This window comes from Periplaneta americana, chromosome 17 (assembly GCF_040183065.1).
Source record: "Periplaneta americana isolate PAMFEO1 chromosome 17, P.americana_PAMFEO1_priV1, whole genome shotgun sequence".
NCBI lineage: Eukaryota > Metazoa > Arthropoda > Insecta > Blattodea > Blattidae > Periplaneta > Periplaneta americana.
Window position 1 is genome coordinate 13,613,832 of NC_091133.1, and position 24,735 is coordinate 13,638,566.

The 24,735-nt window shown below is 34.8% G+C and overlaps 1 protein-coding gene across 4 annotated transcripts in view; it reads left to right on the forward strand.

Moving 5' to 3' along the window:
- Nucleotides 1-12,243, forward strand: part of LOC138693393 (gastrula zinc finger protein xFG20-1-like) — a 78,979-nt gene extending 66,736 nt beyond the window's left edge. For 3 of the 4 annotated variants that reach the window (XM_069817322.1, XM_069817324.1, XM_069817323.1), the window contains 2 exons: nucleotides 8,539-8,621; nucleotides 9,497-12,243. In XM_069817322.1, the coding sequence (XP_069673423.1) occupies nucleotides 8,539-8,621; nucleotides 9,497-10,010 (597 nt within the window). In that variant the 3' untranslated portion in view covers nucleotides 10,011-12,243. Of the gene's footprint in view, nucleotides 1-1,788; nucleotides 2,309-8,538; nucleotides 8,622-9,496 lie in introns of those variants that run through there. The other variant, XM_069817325.1, reaches the window with a different exon arrangement.
- The last annotated feature ends 12,492 nt before the right edge of the window (nucleotides 12,244-24,735 follow it).

Below are 24,735 nucleotides of genomic sequence, written 5' to 3' on the forward strand. Positions count from 1 at the left end.
GGAAAGATTTCATCAAGAAATATCCGAAACGGAAAGGCGATATAAAGGAAGATCATCATCCAGCATGCTTACAGACTATTGTTGGTTCCTTGTAAAATACAGTCCCGGGTCTAGTTATAAACAGAAGTCATCCAGAAAATTATTTTAAATGTAAGTTCAAATTCCGAGATTTTTCTCATTATATGTAGAAAATATTTTTATTGTTGTGTTTTAAACTATTTAACATCATTTTTGTATCCAGAACACATTTTTCAAGTATTATGAGGAATTTTGAATCCCTAGTGTTTTGTAATTTTATCAGTAGCAGCGAAAAATAAAAAACAAATAAGTTTTCTCATAAAAAAAAATTCAATTCATTTTCCCTGGAAAATGGTACGTGATGGGGCAATTTGGGTTTTAAATTCAGATTTAGGGCACACATTAATATTCACATATTTTTATTTCGGAGCAAAAGAAAAAGTAAAAATTTGTTGTTCAGTGTTATTATTCGTAACAAGCTGTCTTTTATGGTGATGGGTTGTTAGCCCTTCGTCCAACCCCCAAGCTGGAGGACCACCCCTTATCGGCTGTCCACGACTGCTTATTCACAGCTACCCTCCATATCTGGAGGCGTCTCCTCTATCCACAACTTGAGGACGCGCCATGCCATGGTGATAGGGACCCACAATACATAGTATTTGGTATAGGGCTACTAATTTAACTTTAATTGTACATAGATCTAACCATTCGAATGTTTATTATTGTTAATTCGTATAGTACTATAACGTTAATAATAATAATAATAATAATAATAATAATAATAATAATAATAATAATATTTATCATCCGTTATGAATCAGAAATCTCAAGATTATCTATTACGTAGCGACTCTGATCTACGTATGCACAGTTGTGCCTTGTGGACGAGTGGTTAGGGCGGCGGGTCTCTAACGGAGAGGTCCCGAGTTCGAATCCCTCTCCAGCCTGCAGCGTTTTAAACCAGTAATACATACAAGCTTTACAGTATATCTACGTAATTATGCCCTATTTCTAGGCGTTTCGAGAAACATTTTCTTATTAGTCTAGAAGAATACGTCAGGTATAAAAGGAATGTTTCTTTCGTACGAGGGCGTCTTACAACAGTAACGTGAGGAAGATGTAGGCCTGCACATAAGAATACTCAGCGACGGTTCAAATAGTTGATGAGGCTGGAGAAAACATTTCTGCTGCACGAACACTGTCAACAACGGTTTCCGCGACGTCGTTTGCCTTCGCGTAATGTCTCCCAGCGCACTATTGTAAGACTGGTGGGGCATGAAAGTCTATGAACAGTGCATGTATCCAGGGTTAAGCTGATTTCTGATGGGCGTCAGGAATATGTTTTACTTTATTTCGAGGAAACTCCCTCGTGAGCATCAGGGAAACTGCAGTTGATTTGGGAATCAGCAAGACTTCCATTCCTCAAATATTCCAGACAGAAGGGCACCCATACAAACTTCACTTGGTTCAAGGATTAGCAGGAAATGACTTCGAAACCAGAATTATCTATTGGAATGCAATGAAACGCTATCTCCAGAAACAGCCGGATTTCATGTGCCAAGTCCTTTATCAGATAAAAGTACCTTCACCAATACTGGCGCCGTAAACTGGCACAACATGGGATACTGGGTAGATCACAATCCTCTGTTTCTATAAGCATCATACCCAGATTCGGTGGAAGTTGAATGTATGGTGTGGTATTTTAAAATATATTATCGGACCATATTGGAAGGCAATGTCAGTGGAGAATGTTTCTTTGACTTCCTGCAGACTCATCTAATAGACGGTGATCTTTTAGAGGATGTCCCACTGCAGCTGACAAGGCATCACTGGCTACAGATGGATGGCGAACCAACACATATTGACTTCATGATACAGGCTTTCTCCATCTTGCCTATCCACGGGGGTGGATTGCCTGTGGCAGGTCTTTATCCTGGCCTCCTCACTCACTGGACCTCACACCTGTAGGTTTCTTTTTATCGGACATTTAAAAACATAGGTCTATCGCAACAGGCCACAAAACAATGTGGTCCTCTGCAGACGAATCATCGCTGCTTGTCATAATATGACACAATATATCCTACGACTGGTACACCAGGTTACCACTGCATATTCTCCGAGGGAAGGTCAACCGAACTCAAGGTAGAAAAACGACAGCATTGAGATCTGTGTTATATGTAGTGGTACGTTAGTAAACATACACTATTGTTTACTGATCTAATTATAAACTGAATGCAGAGTGAAAAATGGAAGGTCCAACGAAAATTGCAGAACATGTATATCAGCAGTACATTATAAAAGCAATAAAGTGAGATTTTTGTTTTGTCAAAACATTAATGTAGTTTTAGTTTATTGTAAAACCTACCTTTAATATTTGTTACCTATATGACACAACATGGTATTGTCACATTCCTAACATTTTGCATTTTATTAAGGCGGCAGTCAGGAAAAATCATACTAAATTACTCAAACAAAGAAAACACACGATACATAGTTTATTAGAACTTCAAATTACACCACTACAGATACTTCCACAATCAGATCAGATGACATGGCTCTTCAACTGGTAACCAGTCTCATTTCAACGCACTGGAAATAAGTGTAAAACCAAGGCGGATGCAACATTTCAAAACTGTTAACTCTTGCGACATAGAATTAGAATAAAAAATAAACGTTGAGAATGTGACATTAATAATTCAATGAAATTATTAACCATTTGCCTGTACTATACACCACATTCATTAAATTTGACTAAATATAACGTATTTTCATTAGTTCTATTCAAAGTTTTCACAACTTATTTTGACTAACACACACCACTACAGTTAAAGAGTCATAGCTCCTAAGGGAATATAATTTGTACCACCCCTGGAGCTTCTGTAACATGCAGCCAACAGTACCTGCACTCTATGCGCAACTACTAGATTTAACTTCAAGAAATGGACGACGATTCTTGGACACACTGTAGATTGAGTTTTGTGAAATTCATTATGTACTGTATAACTGTAAGTGTGTTATTATAGTCGAGAATAGGTGATGATTCAAAGATTTTTCCCCAATAGAATTAAAAGTAATTAAAGACTTAAACTTTTTTTGCCATTTGAAGTAGCAATAATAGAAATTCACCACTATTCACTTACACTGATTTATAACATTTCTTATTTTCATGGCACTTTGAAATACTCTCGCCCATTCTCATACTTTGAAGTCACCTTGCAGCATACTGTCTATCTTCGATATATTAAGTTATAAAAGTGAACTCTCTGTATTCTTCAAACAATTTAAATACTTGACAATTTCGTTGAGTTTCATTATGCTAATATCTGTAGCTATATCCTTTAAGTCCACATTTGTGGAGTAATGGTCAGCGCGTCTGGCCACGAAACCAGGTGGCCCGGGTTCGAATCCCGGTCAGGGCAAGTTACCTGGTTGAGGTTTTTCCGGGGTTTTCCCTCAACCCAATACGAGCAAATGCTGGGTAACTTTCGGTGCTGGACCCCGGACTCATTTTACCGGCATTATCACCTTCATTTCATTCAGACGCTAAATAACATAGATGTTGATACAGCGTCGTAAAATAACCCAAAAATAAAAATAAAATATATCCTTTAATTCTACATTCACTTTAACTGCAATGCCAATTGCACTCTGTGCTGAAATACAAGGTTGATGTTAAATTTCAGTGCATTTCAATAATACTGAGCTCTTCAATGCCGCTGCATCAGGGTCTGTCCTTTATTTCATTGGACATCCTATACATCCTATTCCTCGTGGTTGGTACGGAATTATTTCTCTCGTTAATCTTCCCAGTTTTGGACATGACATAATCAGTTTTCTTGACAATTGTAGATATAGTAGATTACTGGTTATTTATTCTTTAAGCACGTCGTCATAACATTTATGATCACCAGGGAACGGATTTATATGGACTAAAAATATATGAAATATGTAAATATATATGTAGTTATTTTTACCAAAATATGGAATTAAATATGGATTTTTACCAAAATATGGAATTAAATATGGACTTAAAATTATAAAAAAAATGACTATGTACGTTAAATATTGGTACATTTTAATCAAACTAAACAAAAAATATAATGGACGTACCTTATCTTCCAATGTAGTTTCAACAAAACACAATTTTTATTGTCTGTTACCATAACAATAGGTTACAAACATTTCTTTCAAGTGCTGAAAAGTGAATCTTCTTCTATTGTCTCTGAGGATAGATTTATACTGACTAAAAGAGCGTTCGACGTCACAAGAAGTAACTGGTACATAATTCAATTTCACAATGTCTGCTGGGGATAAGTCCAAGTTAATCTTCACTGTTGATTCACCACTCATCACAGCAACAACCTTTTGTAGTTCTTCATATCCAGGGTTTTTTGAAAGTACAGTGTCCACCTTAGCTCTTACTGCATCTGCAACTTTACCTCTACCACGATTCAGTTGTTCCACAGTACTATTTATAATTTCAAAACTTTCAGATAGTGAAAGGTGCCTATTTTGGAGACTTTTGAGCGTTTTTATGATGCATGAAAATGTATGCTGAATGTGAGCTAAGTCATTCTTCACACTTATGTCACAGGTAACTGTTTTCGCAGTATCAATTGAGACTGCATCTTCAGAGTCCAATGCAAGGAGAACATTGTTAATAGAGTCTATATGTTCGGCATAATATTCAACTGCTTCTAGCCATGTACCCCATCTAGTTAAAATTGGCTTTGGTGGCAATGGAATTTCAGGGTACATTTCTTTCAACACGTTAACTCTACTGGGAGCTTTGAGAAATACTTTTTTCACTGATGAAATCAACAAATCTACTTTAGGGAAATTGTCTCTGACCACTTCTGCCACACGATGAAATGCATGCGCCACACAAGTAAAATGAGTCAATTTAGGATATACAACAGATAATGCTTGTCCAGCTTTGACCATATAAGGGGCAGCATCGCTAATAAAGAATAACACATTATCGTACATAATACCCTTTGGCCACAGGATACCCATAGCTTCGTTGAACAGTTTAACTATAGTTTTGTTATTGCACTTTTCTAGAACATCACAATGTAAAAGAATTCGTTCAGAATATTGTTCACTTAACAAACCGATAACTACATTACCAACAAGTCTACCTTCTTTGTCGGGAGTCTCATCAATGGAAACCCAAATTGAACTATCTTTAATTTCATCTCTTATCTTCTGTATTGTCTCATCGTAGATGGATGGAGCATACATCTTCCTAAGTGTTGACTCATCCGGGATTGTATGTTGAGTATATTTTTCAAGGAATTCCCTGAAGACCTTATTCTTTAGTTTGTAGAGAGGAATATCAGCAGAGATGAGAGAACGGCACAGGTCGATGTTAAACTCAGATCTTACATTCGATGTTGTTGGTTGTGTTAAAAACAATTGTCTCTGCTTGGAATTTAGTTGTTTGTTGGCCTGATGTTTACTAGTTGTAATGTGTTGTTGCACCAGGAACTTTTGTGTAGATGATACTGCACACTGACACAAATTACAAAATAATATTTTATTGTCAGTTGATAAACCATCTTCTTTAAATTCTGAAATGTAACTTGTTAGTTTTGATTTTAAATTGACTGAATGACGTACTTTTGGCATATTTACCGTCTTTATAGTATGATTTACAAAACTGAACCTATGTGTACTCTGACTGGCATTTAACTGTTGAGCTGCACAACTGAAGTCTGTTAAAAATTTTAAATTAAATTAATACAGTTTTGTAACTTACTTTCCCATTGTTGATAGGACTGCTAATTTTCAAATAACTCTGATGTTAAAGGGATTACTGAACATGTGTTTAAATCTCTGTTGTTGAAATGTATTTTTAAAAGTTAATGGAATTTTGTTTTGTTTTATTGTTAAACCTAATATAATATGGACTGTTTTATATGAAATATGGAAAATATATGGAAATTAACGAAAATATGTACTAAACTCTAAAATATGGAAAAATATGGAAAATAAAAGTAGGATTTTTCAACCCTACACATTGTGAAACATAAAGATAATGCAAAATATAAATTATATTAGCTTTATAAGTAAATATGTATTTACATATAAATCCTTTCCCTGATGATCACATTTGTTATAGCCATCATTTCAGCTGACATTTCATTTTACTTTCTGTAAGTCAGAACACGCCTTGTGTTTATTTCTACACCAAAATGCTACCATCTTTCTGTTAGATAGATAGATTTATTGATATTAGTTCATGAAAGTACAAAGCTTAATAATTTAACAATATACAATTTCCTAAACTAATAAATTTATCGCAAATCTCAATAATTTATTGGTTCAAACTTGCACTTACATCTGGTTTTAGTGCACGTTTAAACCAATCGTAATAACCGTTAAGACTTTAAACCTTATTTATCTGCTCCTTTTCACAATTTAATTGTAATTTTTAGGTCTTATTTTACATAATAACTTATTATTTCAAATAGGTGAGCAGATGTCGACATACTGTAAGTTATGAGCCTGAAATACCCGAATCGGTACATTCCATAAGTAGGTTAATCTTTATTTCTTGCAATATTTTCTTGTCAGCAGAAACGTTTGCGTAACGTCTATGAAGACTACTGCATACCTGTTTAAACACAAACTTGACAAGTTGCTTACATAATCAACCTGAATTTAGATTCATCGTTGTATCGCATGCACTCATTTTCGATTTATTGCTATTATGATGACTACTAAATTTATTATAAATGTATTCTTATTGAAATTAAAATATAGTAGTTAACCAATTTATAAAGTCAAATTATCTTCTGAACCTTTACTAATTAATATAGCTATTGGAATATATTTATAACTTCTTTAATTCTCTATTTTCAATTTTTTTATTATTTTAAAACCTTGACGTTATTCTATCTTATTTTCAAAACCTGTCTTCTTATCTTATTTAGTTAATAATAAGTTTTTCTAATTTTAGGAAAATTTAATCTTTGTTGATGTCTATCTCTTAGTAGGTAGTTTCGTTCAGTATCTATATCCTTGATTGAATTTACTTTATTTCTGTTAAAGTTTCTGTTTGTTCTTTTACCTCTTATTAACTGGTCGTCACCTGCTTCTACTTCATCTGTCGGTATTGCACAGCTCCTCCATAATGTAGCACTTCCTCTCGAGCACCCCGGACTACCAATAGTCTGTGGCATTCTTATTAACTGATCTTCACTTGCATTGACCCTGCTGGTTGATCCACATTCGCTTCTCCTTGTTGTATTTTCACTTGCGCGCCTCTGACTACCCTCACTGGTCATTCTCTGTCTGTGCCACAGCTCCCCAAACAGCATCTTCACTGGTTCCAGCCGCTTCTTCCATACTAGGTTTTCCTTCTTCACTCTTCTGTCTTCTAAAAGGATCTGTGAAAACAATGTTCTCTAGTTTACTAAGGTATGCTCTTATATCATTCACTCCTGTGAGCTCATCAATTCTCCTATTTGTTATTTCTGATTCCTTCTGCCCACTTGATGAGTTACTTTTCTTATCAGTCCTCTCTACGCTTCTAGACTTCCTGTTTCGTGATGCACTGCTTCTGTTTACGTGTGGTGGAGATGATGCTCTATTTCCACAAGTCTCAATTTCCTTATTTCTGTTCTTGTTGCAGCAACTGAATAAATCCTCAAAGTTTTGATTATTTAAGGACTCTACGTTAACTATGTTTCTGTATATCTTCATTTTATCTTTTACTAAAGTTTCCCTAAATCCTTTACCTCGAGCTTCTTTTAATATTTGAATTAATTTCTTTTTTTTCTCTCTAATTTCTTTTGCAAAGTCATTTTCTATGTAGATATTTGTGCCTTTGAGTTGACACATATTGGCAATGATGTGCTCTTTGATAAAGAAACTATTCAATTTCACAATAATTGGTCTATTTTTTCCGCTACCGACTCTATACGCATTATTTATCGCACTTATGTCCAAGTCTAGACTGAAATAATTAGTTAATAATTCTAACACTACGAAACCAGTATCAATTCCTTTTTCATGATTGCACTCTTCAACACCATAAATTACAATGTTATTAATTCTACTATCATTTTCCCATTTTGTAACTATCGATTTTAACACCACCTGCTCTTGGATAACCTCCTTTAACTTCTTTTCCACTTCAGTGTATCTGTTTACTAATGTATCTATATCACTTGCTACTTTGTTTAGTAGAACACTTGACTTTTGTCTGTCTTCTCTCGTTTCTTTCATGTAGTTTATCCATTCTCTTTGAAACACTTCATCACTGTAGACTCTTCCTTCTGTATCTCCAGGCCCAGGGTTTAACTCCACATTTCCAATAATCAGTAGAAATGATAAAACATCTGCAACACTGCCCTGCATTGAAAGTCCCGATTCGCGCCCTGTAAGAATTTAGGTCGTCGCCCATACCTTCTTCACACGCTAACCTACTTGTATATGCTGCTTACTACACAACCGTTCTCTACGACTGCACTTTGTGAACTGGATCTTATCTGTTATATTCATTATTTACAGGAAGTGTCATTTGCCATGTCTACAGTAAAAGAGGAGACTATGCTAGAAGTAACAACAGAGGAATCTGATGTCTTGACTGAGAGGTGAGTGTAGGTGTATCTATTTATTTTATGCTAGTTTCGCTGGTTGAAGTGAAAGATGACGTGGAGCATTAATATTACATTTCACCATGACGTATAGCAAGATTACTGCGAGGTCTTCTGTAATAAGTTGGCCACTACTCGGATGACTGTGGTAGCATTAGTGGTGAAATAAAGAAGAGTGGAGTTATTGTGGAGGAAAACCTTGCAGTGAATAAGCCTTGAATATGGTTTTCAGCAATATGAAAATACTGAAGATTAACTATTTAAAGTCCACGCCTGTGGAGTAACGGTTAGCACGTCCAGCCGCGAAACCAGGTGGCCCGGGTACGATTCCCGGTTGGGACAAGTTACCTGGTTGAGGTTTTTTCCGGGGTTTTCCCTCAATCCAATATGAGCAAATGCTGGGTAACTTACGGTGTTGAACCCCGGACTCATTTCACCGGCATTATCACCTTCATCTCATTCAGATGCTAAATAACCAAAGCTGTTGATAAAGCGTCGTAAAATAACCTACTAAAAAAACTATTTAAATGTTTAGTCTTTGATGAGGTTCACTCCTTCAGATGAGGAAAGAATAGTCATATAAATGTTACAGTACTAGTTTAGTGCAGTGTACGTCTTATTCGCGCAAACGTATTTGCATCGTATTACTCAGATTTTGTTCCATAATAATGATAATATGTGGCTTGTAATATCGATTGTATGGAATGTCAACACTTAGTACAGAATTGAAATTCTTGCTCTGACATTCTATGCAAAATGCTTATCAGTTTCAATTGGAGGAATTTATTACGTTCCACCACTTCGTGTGATTTTGATTATTCTTTCTCTGCTGAGGGTCGCAGCATTCATTAACGGGATCTTATTTGTTACAGCATTTTGAACACTGACAGGATTGGAACATCACAGGAGAAACACACACATCCGGCAAACTGCGTCTTCTCACAGAACCCTTCTTCCGAAAATGGACCTGATTCACAGTTTTACGACTATTTGTGTACAAGAAGAAACAATTTGCTTGCACAGTCTTGCAGTCACACTGACAAATGGAAATTCAAATGCATCGCTTGTGGAAAACAGTTCTCAGAATTAGGCTCTCTTAGAACACATGTGCACACGCACACAAGCTATATCTATGGGAAATTTTTAACAATGTTGGGTTCTCTTAAAATTCGTGTACACACACACTCTGGTGAAAAACCATTTAAATGCGATACCTGTAGCAAATGTTTCTCAAAATTGGGCTTTCTTAAAGCTCACGTACGCACTCACACTGGCGAAAAGCCATTCAAATGCGATATTTGTGGGAAAACTTTCTCACATTCCGGTTCTCTTTCAAAGCATGTTCGCACCCACAGAGGCGAAGAGCAACTGAAATTCGATACCTGAGGTCAGAATTTGTCTTTCTCACAAACCATTTCCACATATCTATTCAAATGTGACATTTGCTGAAAGAGTTTGTCGAAATCTGGGGAATTTAGAATTCATGTACGGACAGACATGGACGAAATGCTTCTCACAGTCAGAATCTCTCAAAATTCATATGCGGACATGGTCCGAATACCATAGAAATGAATGCAATTTCCGAAAGAAAAATTTTCAAATACGGAATATATGAGAACATATATATTGCAGTGGAGAAACAGTCAGCGCATCTGGCCGCAAAACCAGGTGGCCTAGGTTCGAATCCCAGTCGGGGCAAGTTACCTGGTTGAGGTTTTTTCTGGGGTTTTCCCTCAACCCAATAGAGCAAATGCTGGGTAACTTTCGGTGCTGGACCCTGGATTCATTTCACCGGCATTATGACTTTCATTTCATTCAGACGTTAAATAACTTAGATGTTGATACAGCGTCGTGTTATATATATATATATATATATATATATATATATATATATATATATATATATATATATAGCATTCATATGGGCGAAAAACGTTTCAAATGAGATTCTTGTAAATATCCTTTTCAGAAAAATCATAATTTCGGAGTCAATCTCCGCACGCATATATGCAACCACTACACTATTGGAAATGCTTTTCACAGGCAAGGACTATTAAAATTCGTGCACGTAATTACACTCTACAGTGTCACATAAGTACAAAATCAATGGGAAATATATCTCTGTACGGGGGATTTTGATGCCATAAGCGCTGTTATAAAATGCATTAACATTTGAAATGAGATGTGATTGTTGATCTGAGAGTCAGAGTATATTCAGTTATGATAATTAAGATCACAATCATATGCGATCTGGCTAGTGCTTCGTTCATTATATCCAAACAGCATGCAGTTAGCCTATCCAGTATAAAATTCACGGGAAAGGGTTTCATTCACACATTTAGGAATTGCAAAAATTAATTTTTCCTAATAGAAATGGAAGGGTGACTCAATTGCTCTTTTGGGCATGTTGCCAAAAATGACGGCATGAATTCCGTTCCAATATACGCACCAGGACTCTCATTGTAGCAATATTTGAGCTGCAGTTTTCGCCAGTCTGTTGGCCCTGTCGTCCAGAGTACCAGGTTAGATATGCTTGGAATATCACATGATTAGGGATTTTATTTGTACAGACTGGGTATTTTGTAGTTGACTCAAGACTTGCATATTTGAAATTAATAGCACAATCATTGTGAAATACCTGACCTAGCTGGGAATATATTGTTACGGTATTATGTATTAAGATTAGTCTACTAATTTAATACACATGGCCAGTTACGTAAGATATTGTTTCATATGTTTATATGTGTTTCTAATAACAGTGTTAAATCCATATGTATTAATTTTTATAATCCATAGGGAGTACATAGCCTGCTTCTAGTTTGTTCCTTGATGCTTGCTCCTGTATCATACGTTAAAGCACTAGATACACTGTGGTTCTCTGACTTCCCTGCTAGATTCCACTTTAATATCCCTATTCCAGTTTGAACCTGGTTTTCTGCAAAGTTAATGGAATTCATTCATTCAGTTCATAAAGTGCTCTGCCCAAGGCCTGGTCTTTCACTGCAAACCCAGGTTTCTCCAATCTTTCCTATTTTCTGCCTTCCCCTTTACCTCCCCATATGATCCATTATCTTAATGTCGTCTGTCATCTGATATCTTCTTCTGCCCTTAACTCTTCTTCCGTTCGCCATTCCTTCCAGTGCATCTTTCAGTAGACAGTTTCTTCTCATGCAAATCTAGTTTTTCAGGTGAAGCTCCCTGTAAAGCAGATTTGAATAATTTCAAGGGAAAAATTGTTCCGGGACCGGGTATCGATCCCGGGACCTCTGGTTGAATGTACCAGCGCTCTACCACTGAGCTACCCGGGAACTCCACCCGACACCGTTTCAACTTTTCTCTTTATATCCACACAACTCGTGTGGGCTGACGAAATGCCAGAGACCCACAACGAGCACACACAATCTCTGTGTGACTTGGAATTGTGGTTTTCTGTTAACGTATACAGTAACGTATATATTATGCAAATCTAGTTTTTCAGGTGAAGCTCCCTGTAAAGCAGATTTGAATAATTTCAAGGGAAAAATTGTTCCGGGGCCGGGTATCGATCCCGGGACCTCTGGTTGAACGTACCAGCGCTCTACCACTGAGCTACCCTGGAACTCCACCCGACACCGTTTCAACTTTTTCCTTTATATCCACACAACTCGCGTGGGCTGACGAAATGCCAGGGAAAAGTTAAAACGGTGTCGGGTGGAGTTCCCTGGTAGCTCAGTGGTAGAGCGCTGGTACGTTCAACCAGAGGTCCCGGGATCGATACCCGGCCCCGGAACAATTTTTCCCTTGAAATTATTCAGTTTCTTCTCAGTCAATGACCCTACCAATTCCTTTTCTGATCAGGTTAGCATTATTCTTTCTTCACCCACTCTTCCCAACGCAGCTTCATTTCTTTTTCTGTCTTTCCACTTCTCCATATTCACATTTCAAATGCTTCTAGTCGCTTCTCTTCACTTCGTCGTAATGTCCATTTTTCTGCCCCATACAATGCCACACTCCATGCAAAGCACTTCACTAGTTTCTTCCTTAACTCTTTTTCCAGAGGTCCTCAGAAGATGTTCCTTTTTCTATTAAAAGCTTCTTTTGCCATTGCTATTCTCCTTTTGACTTCCTGGCAGCAGCTCATGTTACTGCTTATACGGTAATACATCCTAAGTATTTGAAGCTGTCTACTTGCTCTACTGCCTCATTTAGAATCCACAAGTTTACCTTCTTTAATTTTCTTCCAATGATCATGGTCTTCATCTTATTTGCATTTATCTTCATCTCACGCTGCTCATAGCTGTCATTTAGCTCCATTAGCATGTGCTTTAGTATCATCTCCTCTTCTGCTAATAACGCCATATGATCAGCAAATTTTATACACTTTATTCTTCTTCCTCCTATTATCACTCCCCCCATGTTCTAAAAACAGTTCTTTACTAAATCCACCAAGTGGATGTCGAACAGTGTAGGTGATAAAGGGCATTCTTGGCGTACTCCTCTCTCAATTGCACTTCGTTCTGACATTTCTTCTTCTATCCTGACTTAGACTCGTTGTTTAATGTAAAGATTACTAAACAGCCTGTAAATTTATTACATTCTGTTGCTATTCTCGCCATTTCCGAATATTTATTTCACAAAGAAATTTCTTCTATGACCAGCTACATTCCGTATTTAGGGATAAGAATGACGTCTCTCTCCTATGGCTGTTTGATAATTCGTTTCGTATTAAAGTATAAACCGTTATAATGTGAATTGATAACAAATGAACAATTATTATGTATTTTATTCCTTCAGATTCTCAAAAATTTTCACAGCATTTTATTATATTATCTGTCGTTTGAAGTTAAATACCAACAATTGATTTTAACACTTTCTTCAGTATCATCACGGCAATGAGTAAAGTATATCTGTTATTTGTGATGACCAGCCGATAAATCACAATGAGATATTTTCTCACAGGTACAAGACTGTCATATTTATAGATATTTGTGGCTGAAGACGTGAAATATTTGTCACTGTTACACTTTTACGCAATATTTGTAACTATTACACTTTTACTACGTCATACTACTTGTGACGAATAAAACGGTATGAAAGGACGTCTTTCAACCAATCATGGCTGCTTATCGAAATTTTATCACTTCCCTAGCATTTGTTTATTTTTATCACTTCCCTAGCATTTGTTTTTATCATTTCCCTTGCATTTCTTTCTTTGTTTGCCAGCATTTCAAGCTGCAACTTCTTTACGGTACTATAAAATATGCTTTGCGATCGTCATTTGTTTCCCGCATAGATAATCGACTGAAAATGACGACTCCGTTCAAATGTTTTGTTGAATTGAACATTAGTGAAATAGAATTTTAGTTAGTCAATTAATATCTATTTTATTGTATTAGAGTAGGTACTTTATTTCTTGTAATCTTATATACTTTCTTCAGTTTTTATCACCTCCCTATCATTTGTTTCTTTGTTAACCAACATTTCAAACTCCAAATTCTTTACCACGGTACTATACAATATGCTTTGCGATCATCATTTGTTTACCACATAGACAGTCAACTGAAAGTATCGGCTTCGTTCAAACGTTTTGGTGAAGCTAACATTAGTGAAATGGAATTTTAGTAAACCAGTTAATATTTTATTCTATTAGAGTACTTTATTTCTTGTAATCCTTGTAATCCTTGTATACTTTCTTCTAATCCTGTAATAGTCAGTTCAATCCCACTCGAGTTTTGATTTTCTCTAGTTAAATCAGAACCTCTAGTGAGATTACTGTTGACAAAATATTTCCATCTATTTCTGCTCCACATTATTTGAATATTCAGTACAATAACTGATATTTCTGTCAAGAATATTATTCAGTATGCTTACGACTGTGATCTTCTTCACACTGCTTCCTACTATCTGTGCACAGTGGGTTCGCACATGTGCATGTTGCAATAACAGCAATCTAGCTGTGATATTTTATTATTTTTCGTGATGCATTCTTCAATATCATTTTGTGCAAAGTGATGATTGGTTACAAAGTTATTAACTCCATTATAATAATATCATCATGAGTCTGATATTTTGTTTTTATAATTATAGTCTGTAGTCTGTAGGTATATGTTTTTCTAAATTTTTTTTAGTTGGTTATTTAATGAAGCTGTATCAAGTACGAGGTTATTTAGCGTCGATGAGATTGGTGATAGCAAGATGGTATTTGGCGAGATGAGGCCGAGGATTCGCCAGATTACCTGTCATTCACCTTACGGTTGGGGAAAACCTCGGAAAACACCCAACCAGGTAATCAGCCCAAGCAGGGATCGAACCCGCGCCCGAGCGCAGCTTCAGACCGACAGGCAAGCGCCTTAACCGACTGAGCCACGCCGGTGGGTTTTTCTAAATAATTTATGTACTTTTTGGGATTTTTACGTTTTAATATAAGTGTGAATTTACGAATATATTAACTTATATGTATTTTTGCACTTATTTTTTTACGTAGTAACAGTATTTGTCCAATTATATTTTTAACCCTCCTACTACCGTGGGGTCAATGGTACCACAGGCATTAAACAAATCGTTCGTATCTCCTTCATTACATTTTTATATATTTTTTTATCCCTTTCGACTTTTATTTATTTTACGTTAGTGACAATCCAGTAAATTTTTCTCTGCTACTATTTTCAATTTATAAAATATTAATTTAATTACATGTAGCACCGTGGGGTCAACATTGACCCCAAAACGAGATATTGTGTGATTTATAATTTATTGCGGGCAAACCACTCGTAATGAACTCTTATGCTATTTCTAGTGGCAGATTACGACGCTCTTTAGTCCAGTTCTTAATTTTTTCGGAAAAATTTCACTAATATTTCAGCAATTAACTGCCTTTCTTTTGCGGTCTGAGCGACTACACTATGGCTACTGTAGGTCTAAATCTGTCCGATCATGAAGTGTGAAAATTTTGTTAAAACAAAATGATGCGATTGTGATGCTACATTGTTGACGAATGATGACCACAAACCTTTCTGATGGGGAGATTGAAGACGGTGATGCTTCGAGTAGTTATTGTGCATCAAGTATCGAGTCCTCGTCTGACAGTGAGGATGAAAATTTTGACTGCTCCTGTCCAACACATTTTCAAGTCATGGTCACTGGCGTAGCTCAGGCGGTAACACGTTTGCCTGCTGATCCGGAGTTGCGCTCGGGCGTAGGTTCGATTTCCGCTTGCTCTGATAACCTGGTTGGGTTCTTTCCGAGGTTTTCCCCAACCCTAAGGCGAATGTCAGGTAATCTATGCCGAATCCTTTGTCTCATATCGCCAAATATCATTTCGCTATCACCAGTTCCATTGACTCTAGATAACCCAATAGTTGAATAATTTGAAGGGAAAAATTGTTCTGGGGCAGGGTAAAGAACCCGGGATCTTTGGCTAAACGCACCAACTTTCTACCAACTGAACTACCCAGGAACTCTATTGAGTCGGTGTCTGGTAGAGTTCCTGGGTAGCTCAGTTGGTAGAGCATTGGTGCCTTTAGCCAAAGGTCCTGGGTTAGATATCCAGCCCTGAAACAATTTTTCCCTTGAAATTATTCAAATCATCTTCACAGGGAGATATACCTGGAAGCTAGGTCTGCATAATACATGTCACTCTTCGTTAACAGAAAACCACAAAGCCACACAGAGTTTGTGTGCACTCAATGTTGGTGGATTGACATTTGTCAGTCCACTTTGAGGTCTGTGGATATAAAGGGAGAAATTGAATCGGTGTCTGGTAGAGTTCCTGGGTAGATCAGTTGGTAGAGCGTTTAACCAAAGGACCCGGGTTCGATACCCGGCCCCGGAACAATTTTTCCCTTGAAATTATTCAAATCAGCTTCACAAGGAGCTATACCTGAAAGCTATATTTGCAACACAGTAGTTGATACAGCATCGTTAAATAACCTAGTACAAAAAAGTCAGTCATATCCTTACTGTATAATATCCTAAAGTAGAATAAAACCTTCTAGTTTATCAACACTAGCGCATGTCCCTATCACTAGGTGATCTCAGGTTCAGTTCGCAGTGTTGACTGAAATAATAATTATGATGGATAAAATCGGAAGATTAGGACTTTTATCGCGGCACTTCTGCTCAAGTTGTGCTAAGATTACATGACAAGACCATTTGATATAAAAACAATATAGTAATTTATTGGAGAAATCCTTCGAAGCACATATGAAAGAGTTTGAAAAAAAGTATTACCTCTCTACACATCAGTTTCAATAACTGTACAAAAATGTTAATATTGTAATTAAATAATTATTTTATGAATAAATTATGATGAAAAGAATGGCTGAAGACTAATTTTGTGCATAAATGTCAGTAGTGAAAATGTAATTATTTTACGTTTTTTTTTAATACTGGGATCAGCATTGACCTCATGGTATTCAGTGTCACAAAAATGTCTGGTAGTACAAGACTTAATTGCAAACCGAATAGTGAAATAAGAAACCTACAACATCGTTTGCTGTTAGCCTGCCAGACTGTGAAATGAGCGGGCCCAGGTTCAAATCCTGGTTGGGACAAGTTACCTGGCTGTAGTTCTCTCCGGAGTTTTCCCTCAACCCATTAAGAGCAAATGCTGAGTTACTTTCAGCGCTAGACCCTGGACTCATTTCACTGACATCACCTTCATATCATTCAGACACTAGATAATCATAGATGTTGGTAATCCGTAGTAAAATAAAGCACTAAAAACATCATTTGTAGTAATTTTGATTATATATCTCATTCATGCATCATCGAGTATGAATACCGGTATATATTAAGGCCTGTGGGGCACTACACCAAGAAATATGAACTGTGTAATATGTTTGGAGACAGCTAGCAATGATTATCTTCACACTACAGACAGAAATATGTTGCTACACAGTGGAGCCATCTGTGTATAGGTAATTAAATCACGAATTTTATTACGCCATACAGAAGCTGGAGTTCCTTGACAACGCGCGTTAAATAAAGTGTGAAAATTGCTTTTTATTAGAGGGAATTTAATAGTGTTTGTGTTTAAAACGTTAAATAACATCTCTTAATTTCATTGACTGTGTAATTTTCGTGTTATTTCACTTTATTTAATTATTTACTTATTTATTTATCTATTTATCTATATATCTATTTATTTATCTATTTATCTATCTATATATCTATTTATTTATCTATATATTTATTTATTTAGTTATTTATTTACTTACATACTTATTTATCTATCTATTTATCTATCTATTTATCTATCTATTTCTCTATTTATTTATCTGTTTATTTATGTATCTATTTATGTATTTATTTATCTATTTATTTATATATTTATCTATTTATTTATTTACTAACTTATTTCTTTACTTATTTATTTATCTATTTATCTATGAATTTATCTATCTATTTATTAATCTCTTTATTTATTTATTTACTTATTTAAGTATTTATATATTTATTTAGTTATTTACTTACTTACATACTTACTTATTTATCTATTTATATTTTATCTATTTATTTATCTATTTATTTATTATTTATGTAATTTATTTATCTATCTATTTATTTATTATTTATTTATTTATCTATTTATTTATGTATTTATCTATTTTCTATTTATCTACTTATCTGTTCATCTATTCATCCATTCATCTATTTATTTATTTATCTGCCAGAGGATATTTATCATCATTGCAGGATTTCACCTTTTCTTTTGTGTTGGAAATTTTCAATCACATTTTTGCTCTCACTGATACATTATCCAATATTCTTCAGACAAAGACTTTTGATGTAATTTATTGCATAAGAAAAGTGAAAGACACCATTTCTTTCATTCAAGAATCTCGAAACAATTTTGATACGGTATGTATGCAACACTAGAAGAAAATATTAAAAATGAGAATGAACCTAGAAAGCTCCATTGGGAAGGTGAATTGGACGATCCCAGAATGAGATATTTGCGTCTTTACAACGAGATAATGGACACGATAGTTAGCCACTTGGCCTAATACTTGTTAGGAAGACGACGACGACGAAGAAGTAAAATTTATCGAGCTAATTGATTCGAAAAATGTTGAATCATTCAAAACCATATTTCCCGAAATTTTGTTTACGTCTCTTAAATCAGGCTACAAAAATTTGTTTCATTTCGAAAATTTGCGAAGAGAGTTAGTGGCTGTTTATAGGTTGTCAGACTTTTAAGGCTGGACAGTGACTGAGCTAGCAGAGTTTTTTTAAAGACACCGAGTTAAGAGAAGAAGCATTTCCACAAGTTTATAAATTATGCTGCCTACAGAACACTTAGTGCGAAGACAGACTTCGCGACTTTCAGTGTTATCGATTGAAAAGGCTCTACTGAACAAAATTCAAAGCCAAAGACATTTTTACGATGACGTCATAGAAAAATTTGCCCGAAAAAAAGAGAGGAGGATTCCGTTGATATACACATGAAGGTGGTAACTGGTAAGTCTTATTTTCGTTGTAATACGTATTACCGATACCTAACTTTTTTTTATATTTCTTCTGTTTATTGTAATATAGTGTCATGACAGTTCTATTACTGCTGGGCCCCCCCTGAAAAATGTCACCGCTCGCCACTGCTACTCGTACAACACAAAGTTTTAGTATCAATACTTAATACAACACAAATATTCATGAAGCATTGTTTAATGTCATGAATTCACCTACAGAATAGAAGGCGTGAGAAATTAAGTACTTCTTTAATTTGGCCCTAAATAATCTTATGTTTTGTGTTTCATTTTTTTACGTCCACAGGGAGGCTATTAAAAATTTTTACTGTCATATAACGCAATCCTTTTTGATAGCACTATATTAATAACATTAGAGTTACTGTATCTAAGGTACTATAGTCCAAATTCTTGCAATGGCCTACTTGCAACGCAAGCTCAGCTTAGTTCAGGAATTATTTATTGCCATTTTTCCAGTTTAAAATGTTACTAAAATGCAAACCACGAAGTTTATTTGTTATACCAATTATTGTTCATAAATGTGTCTAATGTCGCAGAGGTTAAATTTGAAATAATTTTAAATTGAATTATGTTAGTCTTGTTAAAGTGTAATGCTAGTTTAATGGTTGTGAACCAGTCAGATTTTAAGGAGTATTATTTCTGATTTATATATGAATACGGCAAAATTGTTGTCTGTAATTATGATATGTGTGTCATCTGCAAACAGGGGGCACAAAAGATAACCTGTCTCCTTCATTAATGGACCAAGATCATTTACGAAAATTAGAAGAGACCTCCTAATGCAGACATTTGCGTAACTCACTGTGAACATTCTCTCACATTGAAATAGATTTAAGGGAGTGAGTAAATGCATGGATTTCAACCTTTTGTATTGTGTTTAGGAGATATGATTGAAACCATTGGTATGCTATGTCTTTAATTCTATGGTATTGTATTCTGTTTAGGAGATATGATTGAAACCATTGGTATGCTATGTGTTTACTTTCATTATATTCTAATTCCTTTAGTAGAATTTGAAGGTATGTACAATCGAAGGCTTTGGAGAGATCATAAAATATCCCTCCTATTTGTAATCTTGCATTAAATGCGTCCAGAATTTTATCTGTTAAATTAAATGTCGCTTGCTTGATTGATTTATTCTTCTTGAATCCGAATTGTTCTGAGATGAAAATGTTGTAGTACCAGTACCTATCAAGATGATGATATAACCTCTTATACACAAGTTTTTCGAAGACATCTGAGAAAATTGGTAGAAAGGATATAGGCCTGTAATTTGTGGGCGTGGTTTTGTCTCATTTTTGTATAAAGGGATAACAACTGAATATTTCAAACTCCCTGGAAATAAATAATTGTAATTATTTCTCGTGATTTGTTGAGAAAATTAGAATATTTGAGAAAGATGTTAAGAAGAGCCACTCCTAAGAAATCGATGGTATATTATTATTATTATTATTATTATTATTATTATTATTATTATTATTATTACTATTATTATTGTTGTTGTTTTTAAACCAGTGAATGTTTAGGTTATTAGTTGTCGGGAGAAAGTGTTGGTTGAACATGTTTGCGATTTCTGTTGTATCTGAGGTTTCTCTACTACCCTATTTGTTATAAGATGCTTGTTTCCTTACTTCCAAACCTTTCGCGTTCTTTTCTAATTATATTCCAAGTTGTTTTAATTTTGCTATCTTTGTTTAGAAATATTTTGTTAACATAAATAATTTGTTTTAAAGTGAGCTTTTAATTTGAGATCATTACTATTAATTCTACTTTGAATATACATAGTCCGTTTAGCAGGTGCATAGCCAGCTCCTTAAATTTGGGGGGGGATCATAAATTTGAGAAGAGGACATAAGTAATGTGTCACATTTTCTATAATAACATTATGTTTATTATTTTACCATTTACTCTGATAGGGTGAAGGTCTTTCATCCAACCAAAAGTGTCAAAAACATATAATTGCTATGGGAAACATACCGGAACAAAAATAATTAAACAAGAAATATTGTGAAGTACACTTTAAAAGTAATGGATGATAATGAAGCTCTGAACAGATTACTTTAACTGATTTAATTTAGATTATTAAAAAAAGTTGTATACACAGTGGAATATTTACTTTTAAAATATAAATAATACTTTTGTGCATAAACACTAGTGTAAATTGGTACATGAAAAAAAAACAGTAATAAGAAGTAAATTCAAATCAAATTGAAGAAAAACGAACTAATAGACACGTAAAATGTAAAAAAAAATTAATACACAGGTTAAGTTAAGAAGCTATTTGTTAAAAAAAAACTGTATTTTGCAATATTAAATTTAAAAAAAAAAGTAAAGATGTTTATAGGACAGGACAGAAAACAGCCTATCTAACAACACTTCGAAATATGATTACACTAGAAAAAGTTTTCTCATTTTTTTTTTTGTAAAATTTTAAACAAACATCCATATCGTCGCCTTTGAGTGTAAATCTGCTAGATCCCTTTTTTGTCTAAAATTAAATTTTAGTACCATTCAAAAGAAGAAGAGACGACGAATCGCGTGGATAAAATAGCTATGCAAAATTCAACTTGTAAGCGTAGATAAACGCATGATGAGTAAAACAGCCAAATCCACTTCGTTCAAAGCTCGCTGCTAACTCCATAGCGACTGTCCGTGTGGATAGTGTGTTCCACCTTTTCTCGTATTGTCGTGTAGTCAAACAAGTTTTGTGTGTTTATTGCTGTTATTCAAGCTTTAAATGATTGAAATATTGCAGAGGGGTGTATAATTATGATTGTTCAATTACTCTTTAGTGTCAGAGTAATTAGAAATTCAGTTAGTTTTCGATTTCAAATTTTTAATCTTCTAGGTACTGAGATTAATTGTTTTTTCGGTGCATTTCATTACTTAGCAAGTATTTTGCATGATGTTTGCCGCTGCATATGTCATTATTTATGTTATTAGTTTATTAGATTTACGTTTTCTGCGACTCGAAAATGGGGTTTCTGTTGTTTTAAAAATCTTCAAACAATTGTAACCATATTTGGCAAGGCAACATCGTTATAGAACAAAATTTCTTTTAGGTTGAACATACCCAAATGGAAGCAAACTGCATCCATCCCACAGTTGTATGGGCTCTTAAAAACAAAAACAATAGCATATCAGCAGATTACATAGAAATCTGTAGATCAGCCAGGAAAAAGCCCCGTCCATATGACGTGACATAGGATGTTGAAATTATGAATTCTTTAAAAAATTCGACGAGGTTAAATTTTATAAAAGCATTCGCCTGGTCGTGGTAGTGGCGATCCTAATGTTACTGACATAAGAGCTCTTCGGTACACTCCAAATGGTGACATTTTATTCAAATTGAGTTTCCCAGATGAATGGAAAATAATACCACAAAGAAAATCGACATCAGTGGTTACTTTGCTCTTTACAGACTTACAAAAGCTGCACCAAAACAGAAAGAAGATCACTGTAAGAAAGTTTGAAGACTTGCAATATTTAAAGAATACTTTACCAGAAGATTACCGCCAGTATTATGACCAATTATCTCATGATTGAACCAAATGGAGACTGAAAAGAATTTAGAGTTAACGAATTAGATAACTCACCTATTAATCAATAGAAAATGTTTTTGAGTTTGACTTTCTTACTTTTATGTAATTAATATTTTTCATTGTGAAGATTTTAAGAATTAGAATAGGAAAGAAGAAAATGTTCAATTAATTCTTAAGAGAGAGTGTTTCATAAGTAGGGCTTGCATTTTGAAGACCTAACAGTTAGTAGTGTAACATAGTATAGTTGAAGCTAAGCAAACATTCCCTCTATCTCAGGTAGAATCCTCGTTATTACTAGGTACTTCGTTACGCCTGGTGAACATTGACTCTGAAATCTATTCACAATTTATCGACAATAAATGTAAACAAAAGGAAGACTACGGTACCCTCACCACAAGTAACAAAATCTGTGAAACAATTCTTTTCATTTGAAATACCATGTGTTGCGCAAAGACTCTGAATTCCAAAGAAGTGTAAACAGACGCTCATCTTACATATTCTAACACACAACTAATTATATATATTCACTGTCATTTTTAACTTTAAGGTCCTCAAAATCCGAGCCCTATTCATAAGAATAAAAGAGAATGTTTACTTACTGTTTTAGTTTCCTTTCAATTTTGTTAACTATGTCTGGAATAGAAGTTTTTTTAAAGGAAGATTGAAAGAATGTCAAAGATAAGTTAGATGTATGTAAATTATTTATTTTTACATCTGATTATATGTTAGACATTCGTTTGAAATAACAGAAAGACTCTGATACGATTGAAACAACAGTTTTCATTAATTTGCTTAATTTTCTTGAAAAACCTGCTAACTCCATACTTAAAAAAATTTCTAGCTGCAAGAACCTGCTAAATTACAAAAACGAATATAAATAAAAATACATTATATTATAACATTTCTTTTTTATCTATTAATGAACAGAATCAAAAGATGTACCACCTGTATTTTGGATTTGGTCCTAAAGTTTCAGTGTTCATTTTTATCAGTTTTTTGTTTTCCCTGTAAAATTACCTTTTTGTTAGTTAGCAGGTTTACATTCTAAGCCGACGATATCCTTATTGAAGTCTTTATAACTTAATTGTTTAGTCAACCATCCGAAGACAGATTGAAACTTCATAAATGACACAAATAAGGTAACGAAGCCAGGGCATAATGGGATATGGTGGCCATTTTCTTTCCCCCTTGTTGATCAGTAACATATTTCACTAATCACACATAAGATGTATACAAAAAAAAATATATTGTTTTTCCTCTGACACACATTGTCAAGTGAAAGACCCTGCCTGATAATAGATATGCAGTACATATGAACCAGAACCTAAATCAGAAGGTTGTAACTTAATATTATATACTTTCGGAGCACTGTGTTTCCTTGATTGTGGTATGGTTAATTCCATTTTAAGATTTTTTTGGGCTGCCTCCAACAAGTTTGTGAATATGGAGTCATTTCTTATTTCCTGTAACTGCCTATGAACAGAATTAGGCCTAACTAGTCACAAGGCTATTGCAATATTAATGTTTTTTCCTTGCAGACTCAAAAGTACAGGCTCAAAACGTACCAGCACTTTACAAATGGCATGGCTTCAGTGAAAAAACAAACACTGAGACGGCATATCTCATTAAGCAATCCAAATGATTCTATTTCAGAGTTACAAAATTATCATACCATGCTCTCAGTCTCTGAGAAGGGTGGAAAAAAATGATAGGGTATTTCTCAGACTTTATAACTGGAAGTAACTGAGGTGACCATCCATTATTGTCTCATTAATCTTTTTAAAGGTGTTGATAAATTTCAGTAAGTCTTTTCTTGAAGAACACACAGTTGCTCACAAATATCAAAGAAGAGCTATACTTCAGGGATTGCTGCAATTGAGATCTCTTTAAATTAAAACTTGACAATCTCCAGACCTAACTTTCATTATTGATGCTTCCAATTCCTAAACTCTGTTTTGATCAATGCTGAGTGAGAGTGTCCAGAGGGAAATTTGCTGCATGGAAAGCAATATACAACATTATTTACTGCCCGTGTCTCACGTCCTGAGTCGAGAGCACCCTAGTGCTTATAACCACGCCTCTTAGGTCTGCTTGGATCGTCAC